Source organism: Felis catus, chromosome A3, assembly GCF_018350175.1.
Source record: "Felis catus isolate Fca126 chromosome A3, F.catus_Fca126_mat1.0, whole genome shotgun sequence".
Classification (NCBI taxonomy): Eukaryota; Metazoa; Chordata; class Mammalia; order Carnivora; family Felidae; genus Felis; species Felis catus.
The window spans coordinates 12,912,857-12,926,968 of NC_058370.1; the positions used below are offsets into that span (position 1 = coordinate 12,912,857).

At 58.4% G+C, this 14,112-nt stretch overlaps 1 protein-coding gene and 1 long non-coding RNA gene across 2 annotated transcripts in view; one reads left to right on the forward strand and one right to left on the reverse strand.

Annotated features, from left to right (window-relative positions):
- PREX1 (phosphatidylinositol-3,4,5-trisphosphate dependent Rac exchange factor 1) overlaps nt 1-12,995 on the forward strand; it is a 184,461-nt gene extending 171,466 nt beyond the window's left edge. The window contains 9 exon segments of the mRNA XM_023251134.2: nt 409-629; nt 3,068-3,167; nt 4,987-5,130; nt 5,229-5,343; nt 7,031-7,097; nt 8,394-8,566; nt 10,024-10,126; nt 10,350-10,417; nt 11,292-12,995. Coding sequence (XP_023106902.2) covers nt 409-629; nt 3,068-3,167; nt 4,987-5,130; nt 5,229-5,343; nt 7,031-7,097; nt 8,394-8,566; nt 10,024-10,126; nt 10,350-10,417; nt 11,292-11,334 — 1,034 coding nt within the window. The 3' untranslated portion in view covers nt 11,335-12,995.
- Nucleotides 12,020-13,781, reverse strand: LOC111559758. Its single transcript, XR_002740937.2, has 2 exons — nt 13,324-13,781; nt 12,020-13,150 (listed from the first exon to the last, which is right to left on the reverse strand). It is a non-coding gene; the product is annotated as an uncharacterized LOC111559758 (long non-coding RNA).
- Nucleotides 13,782-14,112: the final 331 nt, after the last annotated feature.

Consider the following 14,112-nt stretch of genomic DNA (forward strand, 5'->3'; position numbering starts at 1 on the left):
TTCTGCTCAGAAACACAGAAAATGCTCAACTGCCTTTCTTGAAGCATGGCTCTTGGTGGCAATGCTTGGTGTCACTGTGGTTCTCAGGGCAGAGAAATCCCCGACACGCGGGGTAAGGGTTCTGGGAAAGCCTTAAAAAAAAGTTTGTTTGTTTTTTTTTTGAAGAGACAGGTGGATGGATCACTGAGCTAATTGAGTTTTTTGGCCAGTTGGCCTGCTCTTTAGAGAATTGGGTTCTGTGACGTTGGCGTTTGTTTGCCGGGATCAATTAACTTCTGGCAGGCTGGGGCCCCGAGGGGGGCGCTGGGGGGGGGGTCGGTTCTGGGCCCCCCGGGCCTTGGGACGGGAGCCTGCTGATGGCCCGGGAGCGCCCAGCCCAGCGGGGCCCCCGCCCTGCCCTCTCCGCAGACACGGATTTGCAGCTGCGCAGGGACGCCGTCTTCTGCCAGGCCCTGGTGGCCGCCGTGTGCACCTTCTCTGAGCAGCTGCTGGCGGCCCTCAGCTACCGCTACAACAACAACGGCGAGTACGAGGAGAGCAGCCGGGATGCCAGCCGCAAGTGGCTGGAGCAGGTGGCGGCCACCGGAGTGCTGCTGCACTGCCAGTCCCTGCTGTCGCCGGCTGCCGCGGTGAGTGAGGGGGCGAGGCGGCGCCTTCCGGAACTCGGTACGGGAGAGCTCTCGCTTGCTGCCCCGGGCCCTCGCGCACCTCGCCGTGCGTTCGGCACTTACTGGGCCCCTACTGTGTGCCACCGTTGCAGGCGCTGGGCATCCAGCGGCGAACAAGACCGCGCCCTTGTAGTCGAGAATCTTAAATCCCGGTGGGGGAGGGGCAGACGTAACTAAGTGAGATGAACGATACGGACCAGTGGTCCTCAGTTAACCAGGGCAAGTGTACCTCCTGGGAGACACGTGGTGATGTCTGGAGGTATTTTAAGTTGTCAGAACGGAGGGAAGACGTGGATACTTCTGGCGTCCGGGCTTGGGGATGCTGCTAAACCTTCTACGGTGCTTAGGATGCCCCTCCCCAACAGTTAACCTGGCCCCAAATGTCAGCAGCGCCACCTCTGTGTGTGAGGATAAAGGCTAAGGAGAAAAACACGGAAGGGGGCAGGAAGGTGGCCAGTGAAGCCCTCACTGAGAAAGTGACATCTGACTAAGAATCGAAGGAGGTGGGGGAGTGAGCCATGAGGATATGGGGAGGAAGCTTCCAGGCAGCGAAGAACAGGAGGTGCAAAGGCCCTGAGGCAAGAGCCTGCGTGCAGTGTCTGAGGAACAGGGTGCCCAGTATGGCTGGAGCAGAGGGAACCGGGGGAGGGTGGGGGAGGGGGGGGTCCTGAGAATTAACTGCGACACACTGTGCAGGGTCTTCCAGGCTGTGGTAGGGGCTTTGGCTGTTCCTGGGTGGCTGTGAGCCCCGGGAGGGTTTTGAGCAGAGGACGGACCCGGGTCTGACTTCTACGCTTAATGAATCGCCCGCCCATGCTGCTGGGTGGGGATGAGACTATGGAAGGGCAAGAATGGAAACGGGGAGGTCGGAGAGCCTGCTTTTGGAACAGTCAGGTGAGATTCCCTGGTGCAGACAGCATCTCCTTTAATCCTTACGGTAGCCCTGAGGTGGGTCCTTTACCATCCGCATCTCAAGGATGAGAACGCCGAGGTCCAGGGAGTCAGGTTTGAACTCTGGGAGTCTGACTCTGAGCCCGGTTAACCCCTAGGGCACCCTGCTTTCTTTGCATCTTCTCTTTTATCCCTGACTCCCCTGTCTGTCCCCTCTCAGGGCTCGGAATCAGCCCCAAGGAGGCAGAGTCAAGTTCTCAGCCTTTGAGGGTGCCGGTGTCCGGAGCTGACACCCCCCAGCAATGCGGCCCTCAGTGGCACTTGCTCTGTGCTGTTTGCTCCTCCACGCCGTGTGCCCTCGGCTGAGCTTCCCCCCGCAGCCTCTGCAGCTCTGAGCCTCCTGGGCATTGTCCCAGGCTGGGCTGGAAAGTGTGGCCGAGGCGCGCCCTCTGCTGGCCAGTGTTGCATGCAGATGTCTGCCTGGCCTGAGATCCACTCACATTTGGTTCCCGAAAGCACCCCTGGCGGGACCAAAAGGCAGCTGGGACAGCCAGCCCTCACTTTCCTCTTCTCAGATGAGGACATGGGGCCCAGTGCATTAATTCATCAGTCACCATGATGTGCCAGGCTCTGGGCTGGGTGCTGCGGGTCTGAAGCTAACTGAAGGGAGATGGAAAGGAGGAGAGTTCTATAGAAGTTGTAGAAGCGACTGGGTTTCTTTGGGTTCAGGGGTCAGAGCCAGCTTCTCTAGTGAGGGGATGTTTGAGCCGAGACCTGGGTACCGAGACAGCCGGTGGGCTGGGTGGTCTGAGGAAGTGTTCTGGGCAGAGGGAACAGCATGTGCCAAGGCTCTGAGCAGGCTGGGTATGGTTTGGGAGATCAGGCTGGCCACATCTGTAGGGCTTGGGACTATTCGGGGAGTAGAGAGAGGGTTCAGAGGCTCTCCCCGCCTCTCCAGGTTATCCATGTCTGCCCTGTGCTGGGGGGCGAGGGTGGCAGAAGGAGACCTGCAAAGAGGTTGGTGTTGTCCTTGTACTGGGGGCATTGGGGGGGGGTGGGGGGCGGTGGGTGGGCCAGCAGAGTGTTCTGGTGGCTGAGCTGGTGGGGGCTTGGTGATCTGTATAGGGTGAGGGGAGAGAGAGGTTGAGAAATCCTTAAAGGTTGGGGGCTTGGTCCCCTGGGCCAATGCTAGTGTGCTTCGCCAAAGTGGGCCTGTTGGAGGAAGGTGGGCAGGAAAATGGGGACTTTTGTTGGGTGTGTTAGGCTTGAAATGGCTAAGATGGATCGGTGCACATTAGAACATAGATGGGTTCTGACCACGGGAGGTACAGGATAAGCCTAGAGCAAACGCAATTTCACGTCCAGCCCTGGACAGCCCAGCGCAGGACCCTGTGCCTGGTAGGTACGCAGTCTGGTGTGTTGACTAGAGTTGAATCACAGAATCTCGAAGTGAAATCTCGGGATAGGGGTGGCATCTGAGACCCCTCCACCCTGTCTCCCTTATACAGAAGGAGGAACGGACCATGCTGGAGGACATCTGGGTGACCCTGTCAGAGCTGGACAATGTCACCTTTTCCTTTAAACAGATGGATGAGAACTACGTGGCCAGTGAGTGATTCATAACATCCCTACTGTGAGAGTTGGGGTTCTGGGATGGAGGTGACTGCTCTGGGGCCACCCTGCCACCAGGACAGCTGCCCAAGGCTAAACCGGATCTGGACTTTCAAACCTCTTGCTCCCAACATGAGTCCCAAAGCCGAACCTTGGGGCATGTATGGAAAGAGGGGTTTCGTTTTGTGTAAACCCAGTCATCTCCAACAGTTCTTGGAATAACAGCCAATACCCAATTCTTATTAAAATTCTGCCCTAGAGATACTTCTTTGGAGTGAAGACTTCTTAAGATTTCCTAAGGGTTTATACCATAATTTTTTCCCTGACTTTCTCCCTCCCTCCTTCCCACCTACTCTTTCACCTGCACATCCATCCATCCATCCACCCATCCATCCATCCATCCATCCATCCATCCAATCCATCCATCCAATCCATCCATCCAGTCCATTCACCCATTTATCTGTTTACCCACCCATCAATTCAATTTATCCACCCATCCATCCACCCATCCATCCGTCCACCCATCCATCCATCCATCCATCCATCCACCCACCCATCCGTCCATCCATCCATCCATCCATCCATCCATCCATCCATCCATCCCATTCACCCATTTACCTGTCCACCCACCCACCCATCCAGACAGCCCATGCATGCGTCCATCCACCCACCCATCCATCCATCCATCCATTCATCCATCCATCCAATCCATCCATCCAGTCCATTCACCCATTTATCTGTTTACCCACCCATCAATTCAATTTATCCATCTGTCCATCCACCCATCCATCCACCCATCCACCCACCCATCCATCCATCCACCCATCCATCCACCCATCCATCCATATCCATCCATCCATCCATCCATCCATCCATCCATCCATCCATCCCATCCTCCCATCTCTCTGTCCACTCACCCACCCAACCAGCCAGCCAGCCCATCCATCCACCCATTCATCCAATCCATATATCCATCTACCCAATCCACCCATTTATCCATCCACACATCCATCCATCCACACATCCATCCATGCCATCTACCTATCCATCTGTCCATCTACCCACCCACCCATCCATCTATTTGTCCACACATCCATCCATCCATCCATCCATCCATCCATGAATCAATTTCCACCTCCTTGGGGCTGATGTCATCCTGTTCAAAATGCACAGACCGGAGTCTAGATGGACAGCAAGTGTCTTCTGAGGTACCAACTGGAATTGACTGGCAGTGGCTGCCTGTCCACAGGCAGAGTTGGGCTCAGGGGCAACTGTTGACCGGTTAGTGATTTTGCAGGATGGGGTGTGAATGCCGTAATTTTGCCACTCCTGCCATAAACTCTTCCTTATGGGTGCAGATAAGATGCAGGTCCTGTTCGAGGGTAGGTCTTGCCAGGTAGAGGCCCTGGGCTCCCAGGTCAGGGGTACAAGGAGTGCGGTGAAGCTCCGGGGACCCTGGCCGCTCCCCAGGGGGGCAGAACCCGCGCCAGGTCTAAGAACGAAGCGGTGGAAACCAGCACCTGCAGAAGGAGGCGGAAAGAAGTCAGAGGCTCCTCTCCTGTGTGCGGGAGGGCGGGGCTGTCCGAGGCCAGCGCTGGAGGGAGGGCAGGGAGGGCTGACCAGTGCTCTAGGGCGGGCAGGCAGGGAGGTCCCAGGATGCCTCCCCGAAGGTGGGAGCCAAGAGATTCCGAGGCTACTCCGCGGAGGTGGTGAGAGCGGGGACGTGCGGGGACGCCACTCTGCCCGGCGAAGGTAGAGCGGGCCTCCCCCCAGGCCCAGGGAGTGAGCCGCCCTGTCCCACTGTGCCCTCCCACAGACACCAACGTCTTCCACCACATCGAGGGCAGCCGGCAGGCGCTGAAGGTCGTCTTCTTCCTCGACAGCTACCATTTCTCCAAGCTGCCCTCCCGCTTGGAGGGCGGAGGCAGCCTGAGGCTGCACACCGTGCTGTTCACGAAGGGTGAGTCGTGGGGTGCCGGGTGGGGCCCGGCGGGGGGAGCCGAGGCCTCTGAGCACCCCGGGACCCGGCCACCTGCTCTTCGACTTTTTCCTTCATAGCTCTGGAGAATGTGGAGGGGCCACCCCCTCCAGGCAGCCAGGCTGTGGAAGATTTGCAGCAGGAGATCAACGCCCAGTCCCTGGAGAAGGTGCAGCAGTATTACCGCAAGCTCAGGTAGGTATCTGCCTGGGCTGCGTGCTGGGGACAGGAGTCTGGGCACTGCCGTGGCAGGGCAGGCATCAGCACGTAAGGCACCGGGCAGGTCCCCAGTGTGGGAGCGCACAAAACACCCTTTCTTAAGCACCTGCTGTCTGCTAGGCCCTCTGTGTACACGGGCTGTGCCGATTCTCCCAGAAGTCACAGGAGGCCATTCTAGCCACTTCACAGATGAGGAGACTGAGTCCCCGAGAGCATACCCAGCTTGCTCAAGGTCGCACGGTAGACAGTGGCTGAGCTGAGCTTTGAACTGGGTCTGTTTCCCTTCAAAGCAGATTCTTCCAATTGAGAGGAGCTGTGTATTTCGTTCTGTGTGGGGTGGGAGTTGGAACAGGGGTCCTGGCCTTCTTGAGCCTGGGAGGAAGTAGGTGAGCCCCAGGCCTTGGCCCTGCTCAAAAGAAACCCCCAGAGAGAAGCGGAGAGCAGGGGCCACATCTGCCAGAAGGAAGCTTCCGGCCCGGGGAGGCGGCTATCACCACCACCCCTCCAGCCCGGCTCCTTCCTAATTCTGCCTCACCTTCTTCCCCTGTGGAGAAGGTAGATTGAAGATCAGGAGATCGGGATTTACTGTCTCGGGGCCCAGCTTCACCATCTGGAGATGGGAGAGTGACGCTTTCGTTTGCTTGTTCAGGGAAAACATCCAGCTGTATTATTACAACTGGTGTCTCTTTGGATTGGTCAATGCCATCAGTCCGTCTTGTGCTGTTTGTTGAATGTATATATATATATTTTTTAATGTTTATTTTTGAGAGAGAGAGAAAGAGTGCACATGCAAGCACAGGAGGGACAGAGAGAGAGGGAGACACAGAATCTGAAGCAGGCTCTAGGCTCCGAGCTGTCAGCCCAGAGCCTGACTCGGGGCTCAAACCCACTTAACTGTGAGATCACGACCTGAGCCGAAGTTGGACACGCGAACGACTGAGCCACCCAGGCGCCCCCATTTGTTGAATATTTGAAACATTGCCTCCAAGAGCACTCCCACATCCATCCCTTCCTTTATTCAGCACGCGTTAATCGAGAGCTTTTGTGGGCCAGGCTCTGTTCTGGATGCTTGCTCAGGAGACCACAGTGGCCAAACAAAGCCTGTTCTTCACGGAGCACAGATTCTAGAGCAGCAGTTGCCCTGCGTTGTCAATAAAGTTTTATTAGCACACAGCCACGTTCCTTTGCGTCTGTACCGTCCGTGGCTGCTTCTGGGCTACAGCAGCAGATCTGAGCAGCATCTTGATGGAGACAGTCTGGTCCACACAGCCTGAAACACTTACTGTTCTGACCCTTCACAGAAAAAACTTGGCTGAGCCCTGTTTCTAGAGGGGGAGAGGGGCAATAGACCAGTAAACGAAGAGCGCTGTAACGTGCCAAGTGATGAGAGACTCAGTAGGACAAGGGGATAGACGGTGGGGAGGCAGGGTGCTGATTGTGACAGCAGGCAGGGAGAGGTGGCATCGGAGGAGTGCCTGTTGGGGGGGGGGAGTACGCAGGAGGCCCCTGTTGTCCCCACCCCCCGCTGCTGGAGGAGCAGGTGGCCGGACGGGGAGAGCCGTGCAAGGCGCTCCCAGCGTGAGTCTTTGGGGGAACAGAGGGGCAGCGGCCGCAGTAGGGTAGGGGCCCCGCCCTCACCGCCACCCCCATCTTTCTCTCTCAGGGCATTTTATCTGGAACGGTCTAACCTGCCTACGGATGCCAGCACGACGGCGGTGAAGATAGACCAGGTGTGCCCCCCTTCCCTCACCCTGCTGCGGAGCTTGGGCCGGGCTGCGGGCTGCTGGCAGGGTCGAGGTGCAGCAGATGGGGCCCAGGGTCCCGGCCCAGCACGAATCCTGGCGGAAAAGCCCCTGAGGCCTCTGTAGTCCCCCCCTCCAGGGATATCCCTCCCGGGAGAACTCCTTCCCCGTTCTAGGAGTTCCAGCTTCCTCCCCACCCACCTCGGAATTCCTTAGATGTTTCTCCCCCTGCTGGCATGGGTGCACCTGTGCCTGTCTTCTCTCCCTTGTTTACCCAAGCGTGTCTCTGCAGCAGCCGCCCCCACCAGATGTGGCCGTGTGGTGGTCTTTTTGTTGGATTGAAATTTGTTGCCAGCATTTAAAATTTTTTTTTAATGTTTATTTATTTTTGAGACAGAGAGAGAGAGACAGAGCACAAGCAGGGGAGGGGCAGAGAGAGAGGGAGACACAGAATCTGAGGCAGACTCCAGGCTCTGAGCTGTCAGCGCAGAGCCTGACACGGGGCTTGAACCCACAAACCGTGAGATCATGACCTGAGCTGAAGTCGGACGCTTAACCGATTGAGCCACCCAGGCGCCCCTATTGCCAGCACTTCAAAATCAAAAGCTTTCCCGTGAAATGGAGGCTTCTAGCTTTTCTTGAGAAATGGAGAGATCTGGCTGTGTGCGGCCCACATTCCCACGTGTCACAGTTGCCCTTCTGAGGGCGTGTGCTCCGGGCCTTTTGTCCCAGGCGCAGGCAGACCTCGAATTTGACGGCACTTTTGGGGTACTGGCCTCGGGACTGGAGGCTGGGGGCTCCCGGAGAAGTTGGGGGGCACGGCCCTCTGGGAGTTCGTGGTCTGGCTGGCAGAATATTAAGGTGACACAGAGAGAACGGGCAAACCACCATTTTGTGCCTGCGCAGGTGATGGAGGTGAAGGTCCTTCCCAGGAAGGCTCTGTTGGGAGAGGACAGCAGAGGGCACTTCTTTCCGGCTTAGTTAGGGGCACACTGGGGCAGGTGGGAAGAATTAGGTAGGAAGGCTAGGCTGGAAATGTAGTGTAAACACAGAATACCAGCTTGCGGGGCAGTGGGGAGCCACAGATGGTCCTTGAGCAGGAGTCATGGAAGGTTAACCGGGCTGTAACCCCCGGAGAGGTGAGCCGGGAGGACAGCTACAATAACAGAGCCGGGCGAGAGGGAGATGATGGGGAGCAAGGCTGGTGGGGGCCTCCTCTCAATGCCCTGGGGTCTGTGTGTGTGTGTGTGTGTGTGTGTGTGTGTGTGTGTGTGTGCCTCACAGCTGATACGCCCCATCAATGCCCTGGATGAGCTCTGCCGCCTCATGAAGTCCTTCGTCCACCCTAAACCTGGTCCCAGTGGCAGCCTGGGCGCCGGCCTCATCCCCATCTCCTCGGAGCTCTGCTACCGCCTGGGCGCTTGCCAGATCGCCATGTGTGGCACGGGCATGCAGAGGTGAGCTGCTGTGACCCTGGAGTTGGGGGGGCAGGGTGCTGGCCGGGCTTCCGGGAGCGGGGAGGCAGGCGGCCGGGGGCTGAATCCTGGTTCTGGCCCTGCCTGTTGAGCCCAGCCACAGCCTTGGCCCTCCCTCTCGGCCTCAGTCTGGGCAGCGGGACTGCAGGGCTGCGTGGTCCTAGGTGCCCTGCTCTGGCTCTCTGTGCTCGGTGTGAATGAGCACCTGTGCAGGGTGGTTCTGCCTGACCATCCGTTCGCCATTAACGCGCTGGTCTTCGCTGGGGCGGAGCTGGCCTCCATGCCTCGTGGACACTCCCCCACTTTCTGCCCGTTGTCCCTGCTCCTTGTCCCCAGGGGTGGGAGTCACCTTCTCTGAGACACTCCCTGACCTCCCAGTTTAAAACCGTACCCTCTCCCCCCCACCCCCCTTCCCCTCCCCTCCTCCTCCCCTCAGCAGCCCCACCACCATCCCACATGCTGGGAGCTTGGCTTGTGTGTCAGTTTACGCCCAGTCACCCCCCCCCCCCCCCCCCCCCCCCCCGCCCAGTGTCGGCCGGCTCTGTGAGGGCAGGAACTTGTTTCGCTTCGCTGCCCTAGCCTGGCACTGAGCAGCACCTGGCACACAGCAGGTGCTCAATAAATGCTCGTCGCGAGTGCTTGCTGTGTACTGGGCAGCACCGTTGTCAATGGATTAACTCATTTCCTCTTTGTAGCAAGCTGGTGTGATATGGCCTCTTCCAGGGGTTCTCAGTCGAGGGCGGTTTTGCCCCCCAGGGGACACCTGGCACCGTGTCCCGATGCGAGGAGGGCACTGCTGGCATCTAGTGGTCAGAGGCAGGACAGCCCCCCACGTCCCCCGGTCCGAAGGTCAATAGTACCTCGATACTGGTCTGCCCCTGTCTCGCGGTTGAGGAAACCGGTCTGGAGAAGGCAGCTTACCTGCTGAAGGCCACAGAGTGATTATATGTGGCTGAGCTCTGAGTCCAGGGGGTCTGGCTGCAGTGCCCACGTTGTAGACTTGTTCAGAACAGACGTGAGGGATGAAAGGATATGTCCTGTCGACAAGTTGGGAGGCCAAGCGATTAAGGGAATCACTTCAGTTGTTTCCTCCGACAAGTGTTTATTTACCAAGGTCCTCTTCTGAGCTGGCCGTTGGGAGTGTCAGAGAACAAAACAGGCGAAAGGGAGCAACGGCCGCCTGGTGCTGACGCCTTAGTAAAGCAGGAAAACGCCTACTGTGTGCGGGAGTGCTGGCTGTGGGGGGGAAAGAGGGGCAGGTGTTGGGGTGGATGGGGGAGGGGACAGGGGGGTTGGGGGGCCTCTCAGGGAGAAGACGCCTGAGGAGGAAGGAACAAGTCCAGCAGTTTTCTGGGGGCACGTGGGGCAGTTCTCAGGGCAAGAGAGCAGGGCATGAGGCCTGCCCGGCAGCGACGGCCCCTCCCGCCCCTCCCCTGCAGGAGCACCCTGAGCGTCTCCCTGGAGCAGGCGGCCATCTTGGCACGGAGCCACGGGCTGTTGCCCAAGTGCATCATGCAGGCCACGGACATCATGCGGAAGCAGGTGAGGTGGCCCCACCCTCCAGGGACTCTCCGGGGTCTCGTGGGCTGAGGGCATGGTGGCATGAAGGGCCCCAGACCTGGACCTTCTCCCCATCTGGGGGGGCCCCGGATCTCAGCTTCTGGGGCCTCCCGTTACTCCCCTTACCCCACCCCACCTGCACCCACACACTTCCTCCCCGAACTCTGTGTAGAGGCAGGTCCCAAGCCTCCTCCTTTCTTCCCAGGGACCCAGGGTGGAGATTCTGGCCAAAAACCTCCGAGTCAAGGATCAGATGCCCCAGGGTGCACCGCGGTGAGTGGCTGCTCCCCCCAAGCCCTTGGCCGGAACTCCTGGCCTCACCCCAGGAAGCCCCCATGGTGTTCACGCGGGGCCCCACCGCTCGTTTATGGGGACGCACTTTGGGGGGGCAACAAACACCACTGCAGGCAGCGTTCTTAGTTCTTCGCCAAACAACAACCTTGTGAGCATTGTCTCCGGCCGGCAGCTGGGGGGACTGAGGCACAGAGAGGTTAAGTATCTTGTCCGAGGTCATACAGCTAGAAAATGGCGGAGCTGGGACCCTGCGCCCTGGCAGTGGAGGCCTAGGGGCCGCGCTCCTGACCACCGTGCTGCCTTGCCTCTCTGTCCTGCCTGTGTCACCACAGCGGCCTCCGGTCCGGTCCCCCTGCCATCATTCTCCCCACAGCAGATCTGACCCACGAGTGGCTCCCTCTTACTTGAGGGTGAAGCCCAGGCCCTTGCCGGTGCAGCCGCGAAGGAACCCGGGGGCCCCCCGTGTGGTGCTGCAGAGGGTCCCCCCATCTGTGAAAAAACTCCCAAGGGCGGAGCGCTGTGGCTAGTTTGCCACCACCAGCGTGGGAAAGCGCACAGCTCCCGCCGTGTGCATGGACGCGCACACACGTATCCCGTCATGTACACGGACGCGCACACATGTATCCTCACCCCAAACACGCACGTGCAGACGCATCTGTGTCTGCAAACTCGTTGCCGGTCCGGAGGGGGCCAGACAGCCCGGGGGGGGGGGGGAAGCACCAGCAGCGTGGGGGGTTTTCACCCCGCATCTTTTTATACCCGTCGAGCTGTGTTCCTTGGGCGCGGATTATGTGCTCAAAAAGAATGGGCGGCCGGGCCATTGCTCATGGGGCTCCTCACCCGTCTCCGCCAGGCTTTACCGCCTCTGCCAGCCTCCGGTGGACGGAGACCTCTGAACGTGCAGACAGGTGCCAGGTGCTCGGCTGCGTCCCCCCCCCCCCCCGGAGCTGGGCTTTGGGAAGCCACAGGGGGCCGCGCCGGCCTTCTGCAGAGCCGGCTGCGACGCTCCTTCCTGCTCCCGGATCCGTCAGCCTGCGTCTTCACCTCCTGTGTGGACAAGCGGAGCCCCCGCTCTCCGATGAGCCGGCCGGTCGGCCCTGGGCCGGCACGTTCTCCACGCTTGTGCCAGAAGCCCGAGGGGGTGCCGGGGACCCACGGAGCTCACTGACGGGTGCAGCCAGGACCTGGGCTCCTGCCCACAAGTCCCCGGGACACGGAGGGGGGATGTCACGGGTGCTGCAGCTGGAGGCCTGCGCACCCAGCTCCCTCAGGATGGTTCAACCTGCACTTTTGAAACCCCTGGTTTCCTTCTAAGTCCACATTCCAGGCGACACGCGGTGTCTCCTCCTCCTCCTCACCTTAGCTGCCAGTTCACCCCTAACCCTGTACTAACCTGCTCGGTGGACTGGGAGAAGCCGGGCCTCTGCCAGGAAAGACGGAGGGATGGGGCACACCACCTGTCACCAAGAGGATACTCCAGAGCCACACCAGCTTCTGACATCACCGCCATTGGAACTCGAGCCACCAGTCCTGGGCGCGAGATTTGCTCCGACTTTATTTATATGGCGTGAACTCTCTATGGTTTGTTTTGGGGTTTTTATGTTGTTGGTGTCGTCGAGATTTTTTTTTTTTTCTGGGTTGTGTAATTATATATTTGACATTTTAAATCTCAAAGAAAGGTATATTGTCTAACAGGGGACCAACATAAGGTAGTGTTGATGACTTTTCCCACTTCTACTAAAAGAGAAAACTAAATTATTGAAAATCCAACAAATGTCAGTATTTCATCTTTTTTAATATTAGGGTCTTAAGGTATCACTCACAGGTGTTGGCTAGGATCCCTTCCCCCCCGCCTCAGTTCTCCAGCAGCCGGTCAATATTAGCTTGAATTACCCTGCTCCCTTTCGGCCTGGCTGTGAGGGTTTGAGAGGCAGGTGGACCAGGGCTGGGGGTGGGAGGGGGTTGAAGCGCCCACTTGAGATGCTGTCCCGCACAGGTGTCTGTCCTGCAGGTAGGAGGGCCCCTGGGAAACGCTGGGTGGTGGCTTCTGTAACTTATTATTATTATTATTTTTTGATGTTAGCTCAGAGCAGGGCACTTGGGATTTCTCAGCCAGCCAGAGAGACAGGAAGTCACCCTGCCCGCCTCCTGGGCACAGGGACCCACACTGGGACCTCCTCAGCAGTTTGTCCCCTCCCCAGCCGAGGTAGAAGGGAGGGGTATCTATTCTCCACCCTTGTGTGGTGGGTGAGATCAGGTCTGGGTTGCCCACTGCCCCTGAGACTTGAAGCCCCACCAGCATCTTGGCCCCCTGGGCCTCCAGGGACCACCCTCCATCACTTGCCACTGTGGCCGAGATGGCAAGACGTGGGCTTGTGGCTGGACCCAGGTGGCAGGGACACAAATGAAGACCCGCTTTAGCCCCCTGGTGGGAAATGGAGAGGGGCCCCTGAGGGCAAGGGCGTTGTGCACTGGTTTACTTTAAAATGTACAGATCTTCTCATTAAAGTCATGATAGATTTTTTTATTATTATTAAAAGTCAGTTTATAATACAAAGATCTTGATCTGTGGAGGGTTCCTTTGGGGCTGACTCTGGTGGTGAGGGGCGGGGCGGGGTGGCCAGCGTCGCAGGCGGAATGAGCTCGTGCTTTGAAGACCATACTGGGGACGGTTCCCATCGATCCTGTCGGAGTCCTTGAGCCAGAGGAGTCCTTGAGCCCCAAGCAACAGTGACGTTACCCCCCTGAACCCGTTTCCTCCTCTAACACGGGGACAATACATGTTTTCTCTTGCAGGGGAAGAGTGGCGAGGGCTACCCAAGAGTGCACAGTAGGTCTGTGCCTCAGCCGTGCCGGGGCAATAGGGGTTTTTATATTGCGTTCACCTTTATTTTCCATTCCAAGCTCCATTTCGCTGCGATGGTGGAAAATGTGGCAATTTTCCCAGGCATCCCTTGCCTTCTCTTGGGTGTCATGTCAGGGTTCCTGCTCTTCCATGTGCCCAGGGGTCCGGATAGGTCCGAGGGGTGCTACCGAGCTGCCCTCTGCTGCAGCCTGCGAGGCCCATTGCGGTCTCGGATCTGGGATCTGGGATCTGGGGTGGGGTCGGAGGTCCACGCAACACAGAGGCTGGTTCTCGGCCAATCAGGATCCAGGCTGCCGCAAACGGGCCAATCAGAATAGATGCCAGCACAGACTCTGCGCATGCACACGTGGACCTGTCTGGGTCTCGGGCTGTGACTGGTTCACGGCACCTGCTCGTGCCCTGCCCATCCTTATGAAGCTTCCTGGCTCCCGTCTGCCCATCCAGAGAAATCTCAACCCCTGGGCCGGGTTTGATCTGCCGACCTGTTTCCCTAGGCTTGTCCTATGCCTGCCTCCCTCTCCCTCTCCCTCCCTCCCTCCCTCCCTCCCTCCCTCCCTCCCTCCCTCCCTCCCTCCCTCCTTTTTTCCTTCCCTTCCCCTCTGCTCCTTCTTATGGTTCCCTCTTCCCTCCTTACTGTCTTTTCCTCCTTTCCCACACTTTGGAAAACACTGACATCTATGAAAGGCTCCCTTAGGGTACCCTCCCTGAAGCCAGCTGCCCTTGCGAACCCCCTGAACCACGATGCCCACACCCAGTTCTGTCATTTCAGACCGGCGTGCCTTCTCTTTTAGTGTCTACTCCTTCCAAG